The sequence below is a fragment of the Pungitius pungitius genome, chromosome 2 (genome assembly GCF_949316345.1).
Source record: "Pungitius pungitius chromosome 2, fPunPun2.1, whole genome shotgun sequence".
NCBI lineage: Eukaryota > Metazoa > Chordata > Actinopteri > Perciformes > Gasterosteidae > Pungitius > Pungitius pungitius.
This window is the reverse complement of record NC_084901.1, coordinates 9,682,232-9,702,317: the sequence shown is the minus strand read 5'-3', so window position 1 is coordinate 9,702,317 and position 20,086 is coordinate 9,682,232. Positions and strand designations below refer to the sequence as shown.

Sequence of the window (20,086 nt, the reverse complement as noted above, 5' to 3'; positions counted from 1 at the left end):
GGCCTCAGGGTCTCGGGGGACCGGCCGCTACGGCGACCGGGCTTCAGGGTCTCGGGGGACCGGCCGCTACGGAGACCGGGCTTCGTGGCGGGGGGCGCCGGGCGGTGCGGCTCCGGCGTCGTCGTGGCGGGGGGCGCCGGGCGGTGCGGCTCCGGCGTCGTCGTGGCGGGGGGCGCCGGGCGGTGCGTTTCCGGCGTCGTCGTGGCGGGGGGCGCCGGGCGGTGCGGTTCCGGCGTCGTCGTGGCGGGGGGCGCCGGGCGGTGCGGTTCCGGCGTCGTCGTGGCGGGGGGCGCCGGGCGGTGCGGCTCCGGCGTCGTCGTGGCGGGGGGCGCCGGGCGGTGCGGCTCCGGCGTCGTCGTGGCGGGGGGCGCCGAGGGGTGCGGCTCCGGCGACGTCGTGGCGGGGGGCGCCGGGTGGTGCGGCTCCGGCGTCGTCGTGGCGGGGGGCGCCGGGCTGAGCCCTGACCCCAATCCCCCTCCAAGGACCGGATTCCAGACGGTCCCCAGAGGGTGGGAAGGGGGGGTCAAGATCAGGCGACGAGGGGCCGGAACGGGCGGAGGCGAGGCTCTGGGGGCCGGAACGGGCGGAGGCGAGGCTCTGGGGGCCGGAACGGGCGGAGGCGAGGCTCTGGGGGCCGGAACGGGCGCAGGCGAGGCTCTGGGGGCCGGAACGGGCGCAGGCGAGGCTCTGGGGGCCGGAACGGGCGCAGGTGAGGCTCTGGGGGCCGGAACGGGCGCTGACGGGCGTCTCGGGGCCGGAACGGGCGCTGACGGGCGTCTCGGCGCAGGAACGGGCGCTGACGGGCGTCTCGGCGCAGGAACGGGCGCAGAAACGGGCGCTGACGGGCGTCTCGGCGCAGGAACGGGCGCTGACGGGCGTCTCGGCGCAGGAACGGGCGCAGGCGAGGTTCTGGGGGCCGGGACAGGAGCCGGGACTGGGGGGTTCGTGGTCTCCTCCCCCCCCGGGCTCCCTTTCCTCGGGTTGAGGATGTCTCGAATCTCGAGGCACATCTCTCGGTAGCCTCTGGGCCCGAGAACAAGGTCCGTCTCACGCCGCCAAAAAGGACTTCCCTCGTCCAAATAGTCGGGGCCCCGAACGCTCCAAAACTCTGCTGAATCCTCCTTGGGTCGCGTCATTCTGTCACGTTCGCAGCTGGGGCATGCTGCAGTGAGGACTCAGGCGCAGAGTTTCTTCAATCAAAGTGCTGTTTATTCTCAAACCAAATAACGTGCTCCAACGACGAGGGACATATAGACAATGACGCGACCGGGGACAACAGGCACACAGGGCTTAAATACACAAGGGAGGTGCAGGTGATTGGACACAGGTGGAGACAATCACGCAATCACAAGACAAGGCAGGAAGTGAAGTTAACCCAGGACCACAAGAGACATGAAACTTCAAACTAAAACAGGAAGCGAAGCCAAACCGTGACATTTCTATCATTTCAATTAAAGAGAGCCTTCCAAAGCCGTCACCAAACAACAACAGATGTTGTGTTAGGTATGTTCCTGGCTTATTATATAGACTCCGCCCCTTTGGTCCTAATGGTAGGTTTCCTGCTACCTGCCTTCTAACAATGACTTTCTAATTCAGAGAACATCACCCTCTTCTCAACCTTAATAGAAGCAGCTAAGACAACCGGCTGTAGCATTCTATGTAGAAAATACACTGGTGTCAATTTATACTATTGACTTCAAGCAAACAAATTCATTCTTCTGGGAAATTCAATTCATTTCAATGCAGCCGCTGCAAAGCTAGTCAGCAGGGATCTTTTGGACTGAGCTTTTTTTTTTTAAATCATCCTTTCATGTATCTATATGTCTAAATATGTCAATAAATGGAGCAACATGTCAATATGTTCTTGCTATTATTGATTACTGTGTCAAAACAACTTCCTCATTTTAATATAGATTTGAGCCCAGACATGTAGACAATGTAAAAAAATTGATGGTAATTTTATATTATATATATTTATTATTTAAAGAGAATTATTTATGGATGGTCTAAAATGAGCTAACAAAAGCCGAGGTCTTGACTATATTGTGAGTGATAGGGTGGTAATGTTATCTATTAAACTTTCTGTGCCAAAAGATATTGCACTAATTGTCATGCACTTACTATAAACATAAATGATGAGGGTCTGAGTCTGAGTATATACGGCCAATTAGACGCTGAGGGGTTGTATCAGTTGGCTTTTAATATCCAGAAATATCCCAAACATATCCAGGAAATATCCTTATTCATACTTGGTTTGTATAACCTGTTTAACTGATGGAGAAGCACACAGGAGAACATCGACACGGAAGGTTTCGCATCCCAAAGTCACACAAAACACAAACAAACAAACAAATCAATGCAAATTTATTTCATGCATCCTTTTTCCTTTGGAGATGCAGGTAGTTCACATGCAAAGAGAGAGAGAGAGAGAGACAAAAGGGGATATTGTGGCTCCATTCTCCTATGTTTCCTAACTGCCAGGCCACCGGGACGTCCTTGAATTCTATTATTTAAATTTCATAGCATCACGCCTGTCTTATAAAACCCAGGGAGACACAAATCTACAAAACACAAGTTCAGCAGCAGCGGCAGTGGGTCCAGAGCCGGAGGGATCCTCTCTGTCACAGCGGAAGGCGCAGTAGGTTTAAAGCTGATTCCCCAGTGAAATGCTTCTCTGTGTATGTGCTGGCAGGGGAAGGGATCCAAGCAGAAACTCCAAATCCAGTCAGAGAAACCACAGCCACTCCGTGTGAAGCATGCACTTCATGTGGGGGATACTGGCAGCACTTCTCTTTTCATCTAAAGCAGCTTGGCTTGCAGGGTGTTTGTTTTTCATATCTTCTCTTGTTGGGGCCAGAGCATCAGCAACCACCTCGCTGCGACTGCTGCGAACCTGCTTTATTTCTGATGTGTGAGGACGGACAGGAGGGAGGATTTGGGCGTTTGGGCGCATAATCAAAACAGAACTTTCCTGTCCCTCTGTCTTTTGGGCTTTTAAAATGTGTCCACTCCAGCTCCACCTGTTACAGTAGCCAACCTTAAACGTTGTAGGAGGGGCGCGAGGAACATTAGGCTCCTCCTTGGTGTTTCCTGAGTTCCGTATTGAAAAAGTGACCTTCGGAGGAGCGGCGGTGGGCTATCGTTGCAGAACATCTCTGTCAGATTTAAGGTTTGTTCAGTCCGAGCAGAGCGGCTGACTCCGTCACCGTTAGTCTCGGTGGCTGCCTGTTACAGCCGCTGGAACGGGCCGCCGGCCGCACATAGGACACGCCGGAGTGAGAACGTAATTAACGGAGTTTAGCTGAGCCGCCACAGTACAGTTAGTTCACACCAGTTTCACGCAGTCATCTCCGATTCACAGCTCACTGCAGCAACAGTCGGCATCTCAGCAGAAGGACACCTCAAGAAAATGTCACATGCAATTAAAAGAGAATGGAGCAGCTCAGGCTCTAAATAATTCAGACAATGGAGCGTGATGTGGAAATTGGCTCCAAATACTGCAGCACTGCACTTTCCCCTTTAGATATCTGGCATTTTTATTTATTTATTTAAATGCTTCTGCCTGTTGTGGGAAATCTGGAAGGGGATCAGTTCCAATCATTACAGTCTCATACTTATTTAAAGGGAGCCGTTTAAAGTAAAAAAAAAAAAGGAAAATCCGGATGGGGATGAAAATAATGATTTTATTGAGGTTTCCGAGGCCAGATCGTGATTGGTTAGCTCTACCACTCTGCTGCTGGTGCTAAATGTTCTTAAAGAGACACTCAAATTTCACTCAAGGATTACTTTGCTAAGAATAGCCTGTGAGGGGGGCTCTCTATATGTTCAGTGGGAGTCATTCCCCTCCTTGTAAATGTCTCCACTATGAGGAACTTTCCCAAGCACATCAGTACATCTGCACATTATTTTTATGATTATGCTCATCTCTAGAAAAAGGATGCACAGAGAGTAGTTCTAGAGAGTGAATTAAGAAAGCCTGTCTGCTCTTCATTTTATTCATGTTTTTAAATCTATTATTACAATTCATTTCTAATAATGTCCACCTCTGCTGCCAAAGCACTTAGAGTAACATTATCATGTGATTTTTTTCAAATCATTTAGATAAACTCATGACATACGTGAATAATAAAACTGGTTACTATCTCCTAAAATGTACACAAATTTAAAAGCTTTTTGGTTAGAGTTTAACAACTATGGTTGTATAATAATGGCCAAGCTGAGCAAAGTCAACTTGACAGAGGTTAATAATTAAGTAAATTCAACCCAAAAAACTGTAGGCCACTCAAAGAAATTTACACTTTGAAAAGTAGAATGCATATTAACTAACTTTCTTTGATAAAAATGATCCTCTATAAAAGAAAATTGGTAATCTGTTCTGCCTTTTTTCATTTTTGAGATGGATTAGACAAATGCAGAGCAGACAATAGAGATCCAACAGAGATATTCTTACGGGACTCAATCCAAGTTTGTGTTTGTGTGTGTGTGTGTGTGTGTGTGGGTGGATCAGGGTAATAACTATTTCACCAAAGATAATATCCTCACTAATTATTCCATCTTTCTGTTGTTTCTCCAGCAGCCCACCACGTCCCAACAGGCACCTGCGAGGTGGTGGCGTTGCATCGCTGCTGCAACAAGAACAAAATCGAGGAGCGGTCTCAGACCGTGAAGTGCTCCTGCTTCCCGGGCCAAGTGGCCGGCACCACCAGAGCCGCCCCGTCGTGTGTAGATGGTACGCTCCGGCTGAATATTTCATGGGCCTTCCTTCCTTTCTATCCCTCATTTTTTTTCCGCTGACGCTCCTTTCCACAAATCTTGAGGATTAGTTTTGCTGAGATCACGGATAAGTGCTTCAGCACACGCTGACTCACTAGGTGAACTTCTAGAAGATGCTGTCAGGGAGCAACACATAGTGGAGTCTGAGATTCATCTATGCGTCCAACTGTGTTTTGTTTTAGCAGATTAGAACTATTTGGGGAAATTTGGTATCACATGGTACGTCAAGGGAAAAATACATTTTTATTAACACACAGTAGAAACAAATATCTATTGAGAAACGGACTGGTGATAACATATATAGTATATTTACTAATTAAATAAATTAATTTAAATATGGAAAACTTACATTGAAGTCATCTCATTATCTATCAATTGATGATTCACTCAATTGATGGGGCTGCAGTGAATGTGTGACAAAAAAAGAAGTGCGCTCATGCACAGTATGATGCCTCCAAGCTCAGCTTGACCAAGGGTTTTGAGCACGGATGAATCCTTAAATTGAAGAAAACCAGGAGACGTTCGCAACGATACGAGAAAGATGATGAAGAGGGAATTAGGTTTTCTGTTGCCCAGAGGTTCTTCTAATGTCTCCCAGTGAGAGCCGACTGCTTCCCTTTGGTCTGAAGGGCGCGTGTTCCAGGCTAAGCTCTGGACCCAATCGTGTATGACCTATTCCTTGACATTTTAGTGTTGACATTTTCGGCAAATTAGAGATGTGAGCTAACTGGCCTCAGTTTAAAGCTGCGCAGGTGAAGTCGGAAGGAAAAATATCCCAGTACTTAACCTTTTAATTATTCGTTCTTCTACAAGCAGGGATTACCTTTAGCTCAGCTCTGTGTGAGACAATCGGCTCTTCATAGAACGACAAATTAACCTCCGGACATCTGAGGAAAGCTGAATAGATTTGAATGTGTAATTCAGAAAAGAAGCTACCTGCAAACCTGATCTTTCATCTATATGTCAAATCTTATACAAACTCTGCAAATGGAGAGAGTCAAACAGAGCTACCGTGTTTGGATTCAAATTTAGCACTAAATTAGAACTCACTTACTAGCTAGAATCGTGCTCCTGACAGGACTACAAAATGCTGTGGCCCCCCAGGAGACACATTGTTATATTCTATCCAGATTAAAGCATTTTATCTTCATGCTTGGTTTTTCAATTTTAAAAACAAAAAATGTTAGACACACTAATGATATGTTAGTGTGTGTTAGTGCGCTGGTCAGAAACTTTACTTTTATAAAAAGATGGGAAAAACATTAGTGGTCGTTGATGAATATGAGCTGAAAAAGGTCAAAGAAAATATTTGTAGAAATCTACAGTCGAGGCAATAAAATGAAATAAAAGCAAAAATCTACTTTTTACTGCGAAATATTTTCAGTCAAAAGCTGCCATCATGGTTCCAAAGCGTCATTAAATGAAACGTATCCGATGCACTGTACCCACGTCTGGTTATTAATAATGCCATTCAATTTCATGAGAAAATCTTTGTGGCTTTTTAATAGCTGCTATTACACAACCACCATCTGCTTGCAGTTGACCTGATGGACGCTCTGCACCACACTGCTGCTGTAGCCACGCGTCTGTGTGGTACAAATTGATTCCCTCATGTCATAAAGTGTCCATCCCCTGCAACTTGCTCTGGTGAGGCCGCCGTGCTATGTGAGGATTACAATAGCAGTCCTCTTCATTAGGACAGAACGCCAACGAGGGTGTGTGAAAGTAGATAACGACCTCTGCAATGTGCCAAATTTTAATGATTGCTTGTACAATGGAACAGCAGAAGCTTAATGTGGTCCTAATGGAGGCAACTTACTGAAGCTAAAAGGTTTTCCCCTCCGATGGCTGGAGCTCTTTTTCCAGTTCCTGACTTGAAAGCGTAGAAATGCAAAACTCTCAACAGAGTGCGCTTGAATAGTAAATTAGATTAGGTTGCCAGTCATAAAAGCACATCTTGCATCATTTATCTGAGACAGCTGTCAAAATGTGACACAACTTTTTGCAACACTGCTATGATGGTGTTTGAAGAAAACTTTGTTTCCGACTAACGATATTACATATCATTTTAAATTTGGCATGACAATATGTGAATTGTGAAAATACCCTTTTCAATTTCATCATGTAACAAAACAACTTACTTTTTAATATAGCAGCTCCAGGGGATACCTTTCAGTGACCACATTCATAGCGGTTTGAAGTGCGACAGACATGGTGAACATGTCTGACCATTTCGTCTTTGACCTCTGCCCCCAGCCTCAATAGTGGAGCAGAAGTGGTGGTGTCAGATGCATCCGTGTCTTGACGGAGAGGAATGCAAAGTTCTCCCTGATCTAAAGGGTTGGAGCTGTGCTACAGGAAACAAGATCAAAACTACTAAGGTGAGTTTGAGATTCAAACCATATTCAGACCTGTTGAGTCCGACCTCGCACACCTCCCAACTCCTCAAAGTCATCCGGCGGCGGCCTCTCGTAGACCTTCGTCTGCCTTTACTTAAAAGCAGATACAGTTTGCACTCTGTGCTCGGACCCCTGGGGGCCTTTAATCAATGTGCTGCCATGTCTCCTTAGCACTTTCAGGCCACTTTGAGTACCCAAACTGGCCAATTAGTCACTCCTATTACCTGCTTTTAACGTCGTAACATGATGCCCGTATCCTTCACTGTGTTATGACGACCCGTAGCCTTCACTTCTACCTCCCCCCATGTACTCAATTATTTAAACTGCCTGCACCACACCTGCCTGGAGCCAGGAGCCTGGAGCCTACGGCTATTGATTCACCGACTTGTCAGGACCTCAGGATGGGAGATGGGAGAAAATAATGATAAAAATGACGAATATCAATTTGTATCTTTTAGTGGTCCAAGTTTCCAAGACAAGCATATCTGTCTTCTGAGAATGACGTTTTATTGATTGTCTTGATAAGAACTTATGAGAATGAAAGTTAAACATGTATTTTCTGATTTTGTCTTCTATCACATGGAACCCTTGAAAGATTTCAGCGGACAAAGAGCAGCTTTGGTAACGCTTCACAGCGCAGTCCAGGTAATAGACCTTTTTTTAAAATATGTTGAGGGTTTTTTTTCCATAATTATAGTGGTCCAAAGTAAAAATACAAAGACATTCTAAACTGGGATCTTTGGTCTGTCTCATATTTGCTCTTCACTGCATAAGAAGAATGCATGCACATCATTTACCGTAGCATCCTCTTAAATGTTCCTTCAAACAGACAAGGAGAAAGTCTATAATTCAGCCCATGTTCCTGTAATGCAACCAGGCCAGAGTTGAAGAAAGCGGGCGAGAGGGGATGTACGATCCTCCAAAGACAACAACGCATTCAAAGCACCAGCAATGCCCAGCGGATTTATCTTGCACACCTTCAAACTCACCTGGAGGAACAAGTTCCTTCAGTTTCAAATATCTCTGCAGGCTGCTTTAAGCAGCGACGGATTGGGCTCTCTTCTCCACCTCTGCAGAGCCATTTTGGGAAAAACTGAACAAAGATAAACCTGGAACCTCCAGATATACTGACCTCTATCGCTGTGTATCATCAATGAATAACGGGATACACCGTTAGAATTCAAAGCTCTAACTAAGCAACCAGCTAGTCCCGGGACACGGCAATGAAGACATGCTTTTGGTTTGTCTCTGAGTTAGGATGTGCAAAGATGTTGAGCTGGAGCGTTAAACGTGTACGTTTAGAAGGAGAAGAAGAAGAGACAGCCACTCACACTACGGGTTTAAATACATTCTGACAAAAAAAAACTCTTGACTTGAAATAACAAGTTATGACATCTGGCTTTTGAAATGAAAATTAATATGTATGTGTTATAAAGAAGTTTAAAAAAAATTGAAATACTTAATCAAATAACTTGGGGAAATTTGGTATTACATACGGCAGCTGACCTCACAAAGTCAGATGCAGTGGGTACCTTTAACGTGCCTAATTCCATACTTTCTTATTCTTTGGGCGTACTAACTACTACAGTCGTTGCAGATTACGGAGAAGAATAGCAACCATATCTAATTTTCATGTAATGTCTCATCTTCAGGGTCTAACACACTCCATCTACCTTGACCAGCTCTTTGTGGATTCATTTCAATGAAGGAGATTTTCCAGTTCTATAGATCTGATGAACTCTCTCCATGGAGTCATCGCGGGAGGGATTGTCAGGTTTTGGCTGGAAGAATAGAGTGCTGCCAAGCTGAGGTGCAAATCACTCGCAGGCCTTTCTAAATTTTACAGGATGAAAAAAAGGATTTACTTTCGTCTAATTTTGACAATTCTAATTTTGTGCTACTTCCACTCATTGGATCTCTGCAGTTCGCAGATGGCGGGGCTAATTTAATGCTACCATTTACAGCTGCTCTGTCTCAACAATGTCAGGCTGAGATTCCACTGTGGTGCTCTGTTGGAAGATGCAATGACCCAAAACAAGAAAGAAAGAGGAAATAATATGCATTTTTGATCCGTTCTATGTAGCTTCTGTAAAAAAAAATCTTTTATTTTGCAACTCTGGTGTGAGTTTTCAGTGAAAAGGTCTGAGATGCCTCTCTCTTCATCAATAGTTTTGGTTTCACTGACACCCCCCCCCCTCCAGAACAGTGCCTTTGATTTGTGGGGATAAAAAGCCCTGCTGGTAAACTTAATTTGGGCAGAAGGTGAAACTGCAGCGTCCCTAATGTCTGTTTTTGCTCATTTTCAGGCAGATTTACACAAAAGATGTTGCATGATGTTGCATTAAAACAGACATACTATACAAATCCCAGCCTACCGCACAAACCATATTGCTGAGAAGGACACTGCGCTTAGCCAATTACACGGCTGAACTACACGTACACAACACGCCCGTGCACCTGCTGTGTCAAATCTTTCAGCCAACCTTACTTCAGGCACGGAATGGCAATAAATCCTCTGCCTGTTAAATTACCGCTCGTCATCTGCCAATTATTCGAACGCAACACGCGCCAAAGACTAAGTTTGTATTTTTAGCATTTTATTCAGATAGCCAACCCTGTCCTCCACCCTGTCCCGAAGTGAGACACAGATCCATCTCACGAGACATTTTCTCCTCTGACGAGAAGCGCTTCTGCTTTTTTTTGGTCTTTTCAGTGGAATTATTCTCAAATTAGTAGCCCATTCATCACAGTGACAGCTGAGAATGTAAATGACTCCGTAAAGAGAAGACTTTATTACAGCTCGCACTGCAGCCGGCAAAGTGCTGCAACAGCCCACGTTTATGGAATCCTTTCACCGTGGCTTTGATATGATTACACAGGTTTTCCTGTCCATCGCTCGCCTGATGCTTTTTGGATTGTTTTAGCTTATTCTGCATAATTGAGGATGATTTATACAACACCGCCCTGCTCCGGTCTGTTCTTCCTCACACAACCCGCTCGGTGAGTTATTCTCACTGGGTTTGTCGGAGCTGTCGGTCTCCTGTCAAAAGTTCAGCACTGATAATGGCGCCTTACATATTCGGCAACGCCTGCTCCTTCCTGCTCCGTCAAACCCACGCGGCGGCTGTCGTACGGATGGAATCGATAGCGGACGTCGTTATGAAGGCTGTTATGTTATGTTCCGCGAGAGTCTTTTCCGGAATGTACTTTTGGAGGAGCAGAGGAGCTGCCAGTCAGCCACTGGGCTTCGTGACAGGCAATTTACTCTCAATGAGAATGGAGGTCTTCAGAGTGCCTGACAGCTTCAAACTGGTGGAGGGAGAGAGCCAGACTCGCCGGCATCTCTCACCCTGAATAGTGCATCACGCTCTAACCGATAGATCGATGTGCTGATACACGAAGCCAATATTCGTCTTTTAGGAGGTTCTGGAGTGACATGGATCTGAAAGAATTCCACAACTTGACCTTTTAGACTCGACTCTCTTTCACCCAGCGAGGAGCGCTGCAGGTCGCCGTGTGACCCGTAGGGAATGAGTAGTGTAGAGAGCTCAGTTATTTTTATTTGCCGCGAGCCACCTTCCTTCCAGGCCTTCCCAAACCGACATAAAGTCGCTGGCCAGGCGTCGCCATGGAGGAAATTCACGGCGGGGGAGAGGCCTGACAAGTGTAGCCTCAATTTACACAGACAAAACAAGAACATCGCTCTAAAAATGAAATTCGGCACAATAGTCATTTCATCTCAGTTATCTTGTTTCCATAAGCCTTGGAAGCCTAAAACTGTAATAGAAAATAAAATTCGATCAATCGGCCAGCCTGAGATAAACCCTTTCTGATTTCAGTGGCCCCGTGGCTTATACATATGATAAACTACTGCTGAGCCTCTGCAAAAAGAAACACGCTCAGCATCCAGTTGATTTCATCCAGCTCTTTAACAGTTCATGTCCTCAAAAGGCCACAAGCAGAGGTTTTTAGACCTTTAGCCTTACTTTCCCTCTGAAGATAATACGTTTTCTCACTGTGGCAAACATTTCAAATAAGCCAACAGAGGTTGAATAATGGATCAGATTTTGCAGTTGCTTTGCCAACATCTTTGACAGGTCAGTCGGTGTGGGCGGATGTCTCTTGTCTTCTCGCTTAAACTTTCTGTTGATAGAGTTGTTATCATTACTGTAAATAATGACCTTTTCTTCTTCTGCTCAGCCATGGTATCAGACCCTGCTTACGTCACACGCTTTGCTCCATATTGTCATACCACACAGACAGAGAGAGGCAGGCATTTATGTCCAATTCTATTCAAATATTCGGTGTTGTTTGTGGGGGTTACTTTCTTTGATTGAGTTCTGTCGCTGGGGCTGCTTTGACGGCTTTGACTTCATTTTAACACCATTTCTTTCTTCCACAGGCGAACTAACACCTCCGGTCTTTGTCGGATTATCAAAAGAGAAATAATTCAAAGGAACTTTCTGTAAATAGAGACTTCCTGTTTTCTGGACTGCAGTTAATCTCTGGAAAACTCTGAATGCGTCTTCTTGAACTCGATGGACATGAAGCAGTGATACCGGGGCCCTTCTTTTGGGAGGACTCCATTTGATCAGCCTTACTGGAGGCCGGATTTATCCTCTAACGTGGTACTGCTTATGGTGGAACACAACGGTGAACTTTGCCTGTTTGTTCATTTCTGGAGTAATGTGTCCATCACACGGGACCTGCATCACAAGTCGACGGGTCTGTTTGTTGTAAGTATCGCAAATACTCAATGCAAAATGTGATTTGTTTTATCAGTCAATTGTGGCTTCTTCTCTAACAAGGTGTAGTTTCGAGAGTTCAAACAGAGTAAAATATGTGGCTCAGCTGAAGATATTCAGGGTGAACTTTAAAAAAAATACACAACCACATTTATACACCTATCATTCCTACTGTGTGCCAGAGATAGGGTTAAAGCATTCTAAATAAATTTGAAACCTGCAACCCATTTTGAGGCCTGCTGACCTATACCAGGGCGGTAAAGCAGTGAAGCTTGAACCGGTTGTGGTTCATTTTTCCTTTGAACATCCCTCTGCCGCTGTCTGCCAGATCTTTTTTCATCAAAGCTCTGGAGATCAGATTCTAGACAGCAGTGTAAATTATACACACAGCATCTAGTCGCTGGCAGAGTGATGAAAACAATGCTCTCAAAACGACCACTTTTCAACCAGTCACTCCAATAGGATTTCCTGATCACCTTTGAGTAGGTATTGATGACACTTCCTTTGTCTGTGCAAGTGATGACATCATTAATAAACTATGGTTGTGTAACTAAAGCCTTGTGTCTTTTTAGCATACGCTAACACTATTTAGCCACATTAGTTGATCTAGGGATGGTTGATTGATGATTACTGGTCTCATGGGTAGCTGGCCAACACTTTCTTCCAACCATTGGTTTAATTACCATGACACATTTCGGTGATGGTCCATTACAATGAATTTCAATGACTTGGGCCATCACTTGACTGATGATGGCCAAATGTCTTCTCTAGCGCCATTAACAGGTTTTCATTTACTATCCTAGCATTTGCTGGAGTCCCTCTGATGCTTTTAAAATCAGCCGCTCATTAATCATTTTTAATGTGCTTTACAAACTTGACGGGTGCTCAAGTTATCGAATAAACAGACAAAGCTTGAAATTCGGCAAGCACAGTTGCCAAATACATCCTGGTTTTTTCTTATGAAAATATTTCAAATGTTTCTTGAGGCCAGAGTGAAGGCTGAAATAGGAGGCTCGGAAGCACTTAACATAGAGGGTCCTTTTAAAAACAAGGTCAGTTTAAGGGCACTTAAGCCAACTCTCAACAAAACAAAGGTTTTTTTCGCTCTGGGTCCGTTACTGCGCTGTAGTTCGCGGTGTAACCGGATCCTTCCGTCCTGCTGGGATAGCGCAAACGATGGTGGGGTCCAGGTCGCTGTTACCTCTTTGCGTTGCAGCCGCTCTTCTTTCTCCTGCAGCGTCTGCCTTTTCCCTTCCGCTGCTGCTCAGCTCCGTGGATATATCCTCCTCCCTCAAAGTAGGTGATCGGCTGCAGGTGTGACTGATGCCACGTGCCTAGTGGCTACAGCACCTGCCCTGGGTAGTACACCCCCTTTATCACCTCCCCCAACCTGAGCTTTGGGATCCGCCTCCAGGCTCCTCCCCCTTGATTTGCCACACCCTACTTTCCACAACAAGAAGCCGGTCTGTTAACATCCCATTGATCTATTCTGAGGCCAATGTCTTCCTTTAAAATTTGTATAATCAATTTTCCAAAATTGCATGCTGATGCTTCATTACAGCGATGTCCACAATGCCTTTTGGCTACAAGTCTGAAGTTAGATAACAAACAACGGTACCGTCACACTGATCCACAAAGAGCGTCAAAATTTGCCCTCCGTCTCGGAATCACAGCACAAACAACACAAAGAAATATAGGCTAAAATGTTTTGTCTGAGAAAAATGTTAATTTCTCAACATTTATTTAGTTTTGTTGGGCTCCCTTCTGTAATGCATTGCTGCTACAGGGCATAAAACACCCGCTAGGAATTGGTCATCACACCTAGGTGTGAAACAGACACCACAGGGATCTAAAACGTTAGTCCTTGTAAAGTTAAGTCAGAGCCTCCTCAAATCAACTTTTTCGAATCGGCTGGCTCAGATGATTGAAGATTAAGGATTCAGACTCTCAAGCTTTCAGCGGTTAGGCCTCTCCAACCCAGCGCTTCCCGGACCAAACCTCGTCGGTGAAACCCCTAGCTGCTCCAGAGAGGTCCTCGCTCTCGGCTCAAGCAGATGTCAGTTTCAAGATGGAGGTTTAACAAACTCTGAGTCAAACCGATTTACCGTGAGATGGGAAACTCTGAGTTTGGAGTTTCAGAACAGCTGTTTAGAGCTGGTTCAATCAACTCTGAGTAGGTTGACTCAGAGATGAGCTTGTGCACCACCACAGTATAAAGGCAGCATGAAACGATAATACGACCATAATATTACCATGGCAACGACCACAAAGTATCGGTCGGCACACTTCCCCCCATATTGAGCTGGAAATATTAATGCAAGCGTACGGTGAGTATGAACCCGTAATTAGAAACATAAACAGCACCGGTACTGCAGCAAAAGACAGAGAAACGGTGTATGAGAAATGTTTATGATCTGATGAAGCGAACCGCTAGCGTGTCTCACTGTCCCGCATAAGATCTGCTTTGCTTTGAGTCTTTACTTCTTTCTTTTGATTCATCATCTCCTAACCAATACACCTGTCCCTAGACACACATAGAGAGTTACCTCCAGACGAAGGCTTAACTATGCCAGGGATCCTAGCAATACCTCTACAAGCTGGTAGCAACATGTGGCCTTCCATGTGGCCGGTAGCTTAGCTTCAAGCTAACCCCTTCCTCATTCAAACCTTCCCCTCCTTATCTCACACACACACACACACACCTTCCCCTCCACATGCATGAATTCATGTTTTTTTATTTGTTGTTTAGATATTAGGATATCGTAGAGTAGCTTTTGTTGATAGTATTGTTGGAAGTTAATAAATCCTGTTACACTTTAAGGAGAAGCTTTCTGTGATTTCTCAGACTGTGCATGTGTGTACTGTAATGCTGGCTGGAAATATGACCAGTGTGTGAACCTTCAATTCCTTGATCTTAATGCGTAAATGTCAATTAAAAGACTTGATTTATGGTTTGGTTATTAGTCCCTTTTTAGGGTGGTTCCCTATTAATTATTTATTTTGTGAATTGTCTTAGCGATTATAATTCTATCGATGTCAATGATTTATTTTCACACAAGTTATAATAGTAACCAAAACAATGCCCCTACGGCGTGCCCAGCAGTTTGAAACCCTATATTTGATAACTTAAATAGTTGCCGTTGCGAATAAGATCCTCCCTGAAACGAATGTATCGCTCATTACATTATTTCACCTGACATTACTTAGAATTCTGATGTCTGGATGAGAGCTTCTTAAACGTTTTTAGGACCCCAGTGAGAATTTAGCTTCCCCCTGCTTTGGGAAATAGGCTTATTAAAAATTTCCACATCCTCTCCATAAAGGGACCCACCAGCAACAAGCCTGTGCCTCAATTTGGATCTTAACCCACAGCTTAAGAAGCACTGCTACCGCTGAGGAGATTTTCTATGGCTTTTTGTTGCTTCGCTGACACATTTTATAAACGCTTCTCTTTTGGGAAATCACAAGAAAAAAAAAAAAGAAGTTTCCACAACGGAGGCAATAGTGTTATCAGGAGGTCATTCAGCTGCAGACGCTTGACTGACACAGATAGATGAGGCAATTTGGAAAGGACGCATTGCTCTTGTTTCTTGAGGTTTTTAAACGGAGCTCGTGTTCTCGCGTTCTCGCGTTCATTCTGCGACACAGCCTGCTCGCCGTGGACACTGTCGCTCGTCTGCGTCTGTCAAACACAGTCAAACCAAATGACTCTGTTCCGCGGCCCGCCTGAAGCGCTGTTTCTCATGTTTTCGTAATGTTTCGACTTCAAACGTCGAGCTTTATTCTTCTTCACCGAAGGCGTCCTTTGGCAATAAACGACAAACATTCTCCACGAATCAAAAAGGGCTGCGGCACCGCTGGCCTCGGCGTGTCCAAACAGTTTGACATTTCTGGGGTCAATGCCAGACTCCCGGTCGGTGCCTGAGTCACATCACAGGACTCGGAGGAGTGTTCGGGGGTGTGGGAACTGCGACACACAGAGAACCTCTCTTTCAATGCTTTCATTTCTTTCAAGGGATTCAAATGAAGTAGAGACAGGCAATTCTATGTCTCTCTCTCTTTCTTTTCTTCTTTTTGCTGCAGTCATTACAAGAGCACATCAAAGAATCTCCTCCTCTCACCATATGTTCTATAGTTTCATAATCTAATGATGGTTTTCTAATTACACAGTGCACCGAGGGAAGGGAGTTCATTGATTCACCGGGAAAATAAATTCCGCTATGTTTAAACGTTTTACATAACCAAAAGACTCACATGTTCCAGGGAGAATTACAGATGTGAATGTACAGTATATTACTCTCACATGAGGTCTTCACAAACTTCTCGGGCCAGAGAAGATAAGATTGAAAAGTGGAGAATAATATTTTCCATCTGACCATTTGTTATCGCTTGTAATGGAGTTGTCTGCATGACATTTTAACACATTTTTTCCAAGGATAGGAAATACTCTGAGGCATTCATCATGTGAGGAATGAGACACAGGCTGAACTGGAATTATTGATATGTTCCTCTAATAATAAAAGCCATAACTGTGGGAAGGGTTGATATTCAGTAGCCTTCACACTACTGTGTGTTGAAATCCTTTTAAGCCAAGCCTGGGAACTCCAGCCGGGATCTTTGCTTCGTCTCAGCTGAGAAACCTCCATCTTCTCCAGTCGTGACCGGAACGCAAACAGACACCAACTTATGGAAACTTCTTCCTGACGTCTTTATTCATAGATCTAGGTCTCACGTCAAAATAAATGGACATAACGAGGTAATTCCTATTACAAGGATGTTGTTAATTCTTAACATCTGTCATCAAGGATGGTGTGACAAATGATCCTTTTATCAGGTGAAACATGTATTCAAAGTAGGGCTATTGTGTCAGTTTTGCTAACCCCCTTCAGTTTGGTTGGTTAGATCGGTGTGTGCAGACGTGGTCTGGGTGCGCCTCCAAAGTGCAGTACAAACTAACCAACCACTAATGACCAATCCATCTACTGGTCGTGAAATCCTTTCAGAAAGCAAGTTTATTGATCTGAATTCAAGGCATTTAAGCACATAGATGTTTTTTTCCCCTCTGATTAATAAGGAGAAAGCTGTCCCGGCTTTGTCAATTTATTACCTCATTTATAAGTGGCGGGACAGCGGTCTCACAGTAATACACAGTAATATCGTGCACGTATAGCTTTAAACTCTCTCTTCGAGTTTGTTAAGTACAGAACTAAAACACAAAAATAAATCTTTTATTTGTTTGGACAGAATTAAACCAAGTATAGTTGTGAAGGAAACACAGGTTGTGTCATTCTGAGGGATCAATCGTGTGAGACTGACTAAAGTAGATGTAAATAATGTAAATGCATTCAAATAGTTTCTGTCTAATCAAACTTTTTTTTGCCACTAATCGTAAAACAAGTCCTGTGACCGAGTTACCTGCTCGCTGCGAATCCTGAAATCGGCCTGACATTAACAACCCGTTGGTTCCTAGCGTCTCCATTTTGGAGCCAAAACCAAGTTGCAACCCGATAAATCCCATCTCTTTAGACTATTACATCTGGCAGGCATCTTGTGTGACCCACAGAGATTCTTTTCGCTTTTGAATAACGTTATAGGATTAGGGGGCGGGGGATTTCAAAGCCAAATGTCACTGTTGGGCGTTATTTTTACACTCAACCAGTTTTGGCTACTGAGTGGCTGAGGGGAGCCGTCGCTCTTTTCCTCGATCTGACTAAACTTGCAATTCGGCCAACCTGAGTGGGGTTTCGGAACAAATCCAGATTTTCAGTCCTGCCGTTTCGCTGCCGTGAGGCCGACACAAAAGCCTCCTTTAGAGTAGTTCAGCTTCGCTCTATCAACGTGAAGCTTCTTGGTTACTGGGCTATCACGTAGATGTGTTATTAGCCCAGTATCTTCATGTTTTATAGGGCTAATAATGTGAGGGTTGTGTGTCATATTCATTCTTAACCATTACCATATAAGCTGATCTCAGACCACTGACAGGTATTCCCCTTTATCCTGACAGAAAATAATTGTCCTGATAGACAAATTAGTTCTAGAATAATTACGCTTTTTATCATGGGTATGCCATTTTGGGAATAAAGGCCAAAAAGAATGACGTCACCAACAAGCAGAAATGATTTATTAGTGACTCAGAGAACACTGTTAGCGGTTAGCTGTTTGACAAATATCACCATCCAAAATGAATTATTATTATCTTCTTGCCTTAAACCTCTTAACAATTTGAGTAGTGAAAATAAATATATGTCTACTTTCATTAGGTGATATTTAGGTGATATTTTGTAGGATGTCTGATTCCTGCATTTTTCATATATTCAACACATCACCTGGCAAAGTAGCACTCCATAATTACCGCAACCATTTGAATATTGTAATTACCTCTGACAGGTGTGGTACCTAATGTGGCCGTAAACATGATTTTTCCTCTCTGAAGTCTTAAAACCAGTTTAATTAAGCTTTCGTGTGAAATTTACTTAAGTTGATTTATGAAAAGTTTTCTTATATCTTATTAACTGCCATTTCTGTACTGTTTGCCTCCAGAATTCCACTGTTAGCTGCAAAAGTGGGAATGTCCTCCTTCAATAATTTTAATGATTATGTTACAATATCAGTGAATGTATGTGATTTGTTTTTTTAAGAGAAAAAAAGAAAAATATCACCGTTTCAGAAAAAGAATAATACTATACTATCAATACTATAAATTAATCTGGGATATAAAATAAAAATGCTCAGAAATATATTTTAGGCATTGCTCTATTTATTCAACAAGTGCTCTAGTTTCACCCAATCAACTTAATTGGCTGAAGACATTTTCACCATACTGATTGTATAATTATTTTACAGAATACATTTTATTCAGACCGCATGCATCGGTAACTGCTCCATAAATGCTGAAACTCGCCCAGAGGACCTTTTTTTTACTGTTATCGTAGGTGCTGCGGTGATGCATCACAGTTGTACCCATTGATGTTGTTAAGACTGCCCTCAGGGGTGATATTGCTATATATATTTATCGAATATTTGATGAGGAATGGATCCCCGAGCACGCACCGACCAGAGCTGAGGTCATCAACAGTATCCGGTCCTTCTAATAAAACTGAGATGGCTCTAATTAGCAGCAAGATGGATCACACCGGTTTTTTCCCCGGAGCTACGTGAAACGTCCCTCACAGCGCAGCGTTAGATCACATGGGAATAAGGAAAAGGAAGCAGGAGGGCTTCATCCTGCTCATTCATGTCATTGAGAAAAATACACTCATATGTAAGCCACTAAACCTTTTGAGGTAAATTTGTGCATTTATTAACAGGGTGTTAAAATTGGAATAGAAGATCTCTGTTAATACTAAGTCTGACATTTGTGCCCTGATTTATTTACATGCTTTAGTTACTTCTTCATACGATAATTTTGCATGGTTACTGTCAAGCCAAGCCAAGCCCGTGCTGTTTTCCACAGGTGTGCACATGCACATGCACATGGTATTGACTGGGAAACACCTGCCCGTACAGCACCTAAGTGGACTGGACCAGCCATTTCAGAGAAGAAATCTAAATAGGATAAAACTTTATTCATCCACACAGGGGAAATTGAGGTACTTTGGCAGCAGGAGGACAGGTACATATGTGGAAAAAGATTAAAATAAAATTAATAGAGGTTTATTAAATTACAAAAAGAACATTTAAAATATTAATGACAATCGAGAGTCTGGCACCTGAGCGGCATGATCCAGGGATGAATGAACTGCCCATCTGCCACAGTTCCTCATGGAGCATTTGAGAGAGGTTATCCAAGATGGCTGGGATTCTCTCCTTCATCCTGCTGTCTGCAACTGACACCAGACTGTCCAGTTCCCGCCCAACCACAGAGCTGGCCTTCCTCACAAGCTTGTTGAGTTGGCTGGCCTCGCCAGCTTTGATGCCGCCTTCCCAGAACAGCTCAGTGGAGAACAGAGAACTGGCTGGACCGATGGAAGATCTGCGAGGATCCAAATCTCCTCAGGAGGAACAGTCTGCTCCGTCCCTTCTTCGAAAGGGGTTGTCGGTGTTATCGGACCTGTCCAGTCTTCTGTTGATTCGGGAACCACCGCACTTGGGTCCCTGCTCCTGGGCGCTGTGAGACTACAGCCGGACGGGGGGGGGGCGGCAGACGACCCGGCTTTAGGGTTCAGTCCC

General features: G+C 44.3%; 1 protein-coding gene across 2 annotated transcripts in view; it reads left to right on the top strand.

Moving 5' to 3' along the window:
• LOC119211496 (chemokine-like protein TAFA-2) overlaps positions 1-12,467 on the top strand; it is a 45,520-nt gene extending 33,053 nt beyond the window's left edge. Inside the window, exons 3-6 of one of the 2 annotated variants that reach the window (XM_037462457.2) lie at positions 4,577-4,729; positions 7,030-7,154; positions 7,768-7,817; positions 11,575-12,467. In XM_037462457.2, coding sequence (XP_037318354.1) covers positions 4,577-4,729; positions 7,030-7,154; positions 7,768-7,797 — 308 coding nt within the window. In that variant the 3' untranslated portion in view covers positions 7,798-7,817; positions 11,575-12,467. Of the gene's footprint in view, positions 1-4,573; positions 4,730-7,029; positions 7,155-7,767; positions 7,818-11,574 lie in introns of both variants that reach the window. The other variant, XM_037462455.2, reaches the window with a different exon arrangement.
• The last annotated feature ends 7,619 nt before the right edge of the window (positions 12,468-20,086 follow it).